This window comes from Aplysia californica, unplaced genomic scaffold (assembly GCF_000002075.1).
Source record: "Aplysia californica isolate F4 #8 unplaced genomic scaffold, AplCal3.0 scaffold00165, whole genome shotgun sequence".
Taxonomy (NCBI): domain Eukaryota; kingdom Metazoa; phylum Mollusca; class Gastropoda; order Aplysiida; family Aplysiidae; genus Aplysia; species Aplysia californica.
This window is the reverse complement of record NW_004797435.1, coordinates 768,408-773,162: the sequence shown is the minus strand read 5'-3', so window position 1 is coordinate 773,162 and position 4,755 is coordinate 768,408. Positions and strand designations below refer to the sequence as shown.

At 40.3% G+C, this 4,755-nt stretch overlaps 1 protein-coding gene across 1 annotated transcript in view; it reads left to right on the top strand.

The window, feature by feature from the left end:
* LOC101860893 (protein kintoun) overlaps positions 1–4,544 on the top strand; it is a 25,793-nt gene extending 21,249 nt beyond the window's left edge. Inside the window, exons 2-3 of the mRNA XM_005097858.3 lie at positions 1,089–1,241; positions 1,898–4,544. Coding sequence (XP_005097915.2) covers positions 1,089–1,241; positions 1,898–3,244 — 1,500 coding nt within the window. The 3' untranslated portion in view covers positions 3,245–4,544. The remainder of the gene's footprint in view (positions 1–1,088; positions 1,242–1,897) is intronic.
* Positions 4,545–4,755: the final 211 nt, after the last annotated feature.

Here is a 4,755-nt window from a genome sequence, read left to right as displayed (position 1 = left end):
CCAAAAAAAATATTTTAAAAAATAATTGTGTCTCCTACTTGAGAAGACATGAGAAAAATTGTTATATATGTGGCAGTTATAGTACTTTTCCCACTTCAAAAAATTGCTACCAGTGGTAGAAAATGAGGAAGACTATTGTAGGGCTCTGCTGAAAAAAACTATTCTCATTCTTTTATGCAGAAAAAAGGTATTCTATGTGACACTTTGTTTGATTTAACAAGAATGGAAGAAATTGATTAGAAAACAATGTACAAAATGAGCTCAAGTTTGTTTTTTCAACACTGCATGTGAGTTTCAGATCCTAGAATTGCGTTCTGTTGAAATGAGAAAGTTTTTTTCCCCTCCTGTAAAATTTGTAAAAAGTCACTTAAAACAGTTTTCCCTCTAGATCTAGACCTGCGATATATTAATCTAACTGTCTCTACAAACCAGGGTATGTGGTGTTTCAGTTACGATTTTTGGTGTTGCATGACGAAAACACAGTCCCAAGTTGGGACTTTTAAAAGTTGAGTTTGTTTATCTGTCTACGGTATGTTGTATCCCACTCAGCTCGGACTGGCCCTGACTGGCAGGGTCAAAGCAGCCCACCTCTGAAATTATCTCCATTGTATAGATGAGTTTCTAAAACACTCAAATCTGCCGAAACAATTTCTCCTAAAGTATGATCTTTTGATTTGAAAATTGGTGTGGTTTGCTCTTTCTTTCTTATCAAACATCTATTGTTCTTATACCTCTTCCTTCTTTTCTTTGAATGTTACTCTCTATAATGACACCTCTATTCTTCGGCTCTTATATGACCTATTTGTGTTTGCAAGTGCCTTAAAACTCTTACTATAATTTAAATTAAGGAAAGGTTCATCCCCAGGCCCAACAGTTCCTGACTTATCACCGGGTTTCTAAAACACTTAAATCTCTCCACCAATTTCTTTCCAGACCCAACAGTTCCTGACCTGTCAATGGGTTTTTTAAGATATAAAAACACTCAAATCTCTCCACCAATATTCTCCTCAGACCCAACTGTTTCTGACCTGTCAATGGGTTTCTAAGATATAAAAACACTCAAATCTCTCCATCAATGTTCTCCCCAGGTCCAGCAGTTCCTGACCGAGTGTAACCTGCGGCAGGAGTTGGCCACGCTCCAGGAGGAGGAGTCGTCGGAGGCCATGCCGGCACAGGACGAGGCCACGCCCCAGCTGGCGGTCAGCGAGATGAACCAGCACAGGCTCACCATAGACATCAAGGTGGGCGCCATAAGCATGGCTATGAGAAATATTGTACATATGATATTTGGCTGTTTCCCATAATTTTTTGCAAATTATAATGTTGATAATGATGATGAAAATAATGATGATAATTATAATTATAATTATAATATGATGATATATCAGTAATAATTATATTTGCATGTATAATAATAATGTTGACAATAATAATAACAGTTAGTGTTATTTTAGTCATGATATTGATAACAATGATTATTATCATATCATAATTATACTGATAATGATATATAATAATTATAGTATAATAATGATGATGATGCTAATAGCAATGGTAGTAAAAAGTTGCACCTAAAGAGTAGATATCCCTACTTGTGAAAGTAGATTATTTTCACTTCACAATTCTTATGACCTCATCAGGACCTACAGCATTCTGGAACATTTCCACTTCTCTAATAGTCTTGTTTAGATTTGTTTGTGGTAAATGTTTTATGCCTTCTACAACACAACTCGGATGAGTGCTTGCTACAGTTCCCTGTGACTCACTATGAGTTACACCACTCACAAAAATGTTCATCATGTAGCCTGGTGCATGTCATACTGATATTCAGAAAACTTCAATTTGTTTTGCTTACACTTACACTGTCATATTGGCTTTTTTATCTTGTCTTTTTTAGCCTCCCAAGTCGAAGAAAAAACTCAATGCAGGCCTGGATGATGACGAAGAAGATGAAGCAGACTCGTATGACCCTCCATCATCTGCAGAGATAGAAGTGGTCCATCGGCACCCTCGGCCTAACTTGCACAGCATCCTGAAACAGCGGACAGTGTCAGAGTCGAGTGAAGACTTTGGTATGGACGATCCATCGAGTCCCCGCTCAGCTGAAGAGAGTGACCCGCTAGCCTCTTCCTCTTCCTCCTTCACCAAGCGGCGCTCAGTTTCCTTCAACTCATACGTGGACCGCGCATCCTTCAAGTCATCCGCTTCGCCATCAAGCATGACCCCAGCCCTCAAATCCAAGCGTCGTCGTCAGAGGAAGAGAGAGATGAAGCTGAATGGGAAACAACGAAGGACGAGTGAGGGTACGAGTGAAGGAAGTAGCGAGGAGTTTCCACACAGTGCAATGTGCGACTCTCACTCTCACAGCGAGGAGGAAGTTGACCCATCCAGTTCTGCTCCTGGGACAAACGGCTCTAGCAGGGCCTGGGCCCCTCTCTCCCGTGCCTTGTCTGACCCAGGACCCAGTGCCATTGGCCAGGAGCCCACCGGACAGAGCAAAAAGCGGGGGAAGAGAGGTGGGAGGAATAAGAAGGGAGCCTCAAAGAAGTGCGAGGGTGAGAACGAGAGTTCTGACCGTAGTGATGACCAGCTGCTGAGTACGGATTCTGATAGCCGTGTGATACCAGGCGCTGAGGATGAGCTTGATTTTAGGACTAAAATGTCTGAGCCTTCACAGGCTGGTGTGTGTGACCGTGTGAGTGATGGTGTTAGGGACAACGGCAGTGCAGGCACTTCTAGTACCTCCACTGCAGATAGTTCTGAAAAAGCCCAAAGTGAGAAAAATAAAAAAATTGTGTCTGAGATAAAAACCAAGATGGCGGCAAGTACGGGTCAATCCGGGGAAGGGGACGGGGTGGACAAGGAAGAGGCGGATAGCGACGACGATTTTGTGGATGCTGTGAGCTCAATGGCAGAGGAAATGGACTCAAAACTTAAGATTGACAATTCACTAGCGAGCAGAAATGGTGGAGGGGATGAGGCAAAGGAAGGTACCACGATATCAGGGCTGCAAGACAAGGTAGGAACAGTGGAAGATGCCTCAAGTGAGAAGGACGGCGGAGATGGGAAGAAAGCGGATCTTCAGGAAAAGGCTCAAGAAAATGGGAAGGATGCTGACAAGCCAAAGTCTGAGGTGGACACCATGTTGAGTTGGGAGGAGCGGCCAGTCAACGGAGGGGAGCATGCCACGCAGTGTGCATTTAACTTCTCCAACTCTTTGCTTTATGATCTGGACATGGACTGACCTGCTTTGGATTTGCGGCTTTCGGTTCTTGTTTTAATTCAAAATTTGACTATGTTTATTGACAGTGTGTCTGTCTTGTGTATTTAAAGATCTACTTGCATGAGCGTGCATTGGGCTGTATTTTTCTTTTAATTAATTTTTCTACATCTTTTGCTTTAAAGCAAAGTAGTATACTGTCATTGGTTATGGCTTCAGCAGATCTGTTGTGAAATTGGAAAGAAACTGACACCCCCCCACTTCCGTAGAGCTGGGGGAAAAGAATTTGCTTAGATGTCGAACTTTTGTTTCTTTCTCTTTTGTAATTTTGTGATGGGCCCAAGGGTTTTTGCAATGGTAGTAGTAGGTAGAGTGCCTATGATAATTATGACCACATTTTGCTAATTGCATTGCCATATTATTGATTTCAACTTCTGTTTTCCATATCAAGGGCCACTTTTCAAATTATGCATTTTACTTTTGGATAGCCTTACAAGTCTGTTATTCTTTTCCATTCCAGATTTTCTTTTGTAGTCAATTTACCTCATGATTGCAAAATATATGAGAGAGAATTTCTTTCTGGGTTTTTTTTGTTGTTTGTTTGGGGTTTTTTTCATTTACATGGACACATTACCTTGTAGATTACACTTCACTGATCAGATTGTGTTCAGCTTGCTTTTGTTTTTAAGTTTGGCCTTGTTTTTGTTGGAATGATGGAATGCTTTCTTAGCGAGACTGCATATAAAATGCCTTAGCTTTTAAAACTAATAATTTTTAGAATGTTTCCCGTTAACGTTGTACCTTTGGCATGTGCCATCTCTTTTTTTCTAGTTAAGTCCGCGAGTATGTTGTAAGTATAGTTTCTCAGTATTGCATGATAGAAGTTTCACAGTATGTTTATAAAATGTAGTAGTTGCCAAGGGAACTGATAACAAGTATAATAGAGATTTGATTTGTGAACTGTTTCCATGTTATGGTAACATCTGAGGTAACATTGGGAAACACTTTAAGAATGTCTTCAAGTCATTGTTGATGTTCGCTCTGTATATGTCCCATTAAAAGACATCCATTTATCTTTTTATGTTAAATTGTTATCCCAAATCTTTTCCGCGTATCCAACACAGGTACACTAGATCGCTTGTAACTCTTCCCATGCTCTAGTGTTTTCATTGCTGCGTCAGACCAGTTTGAGACAGGTTGAAAGGTTGCTGGGAGTTTAACAAGATACTGCATTTATGTTCTCAAATGAGTTGACATATTAGATATATTATACATCATACTGAAATGAAAACAAAAGAATAAGTTATGAGAAGATGGTTTCAGAGAATAAAAATAAGCATAGAGTAGGTCTAAACATCAAGAAAAGGGATCTGTTTTGCAGGTGAGATAGTTTTGGTATGTCACAAATTGGCACAGACTCGGCACCAGATATGATAATAGACAGCATTTGTATAACGCAAATTCCTGCTCAACAGCAAGCTATCATGGAATGACACTGGTGTGGCACAAGATATCAATGATAAATTGTGGATTGG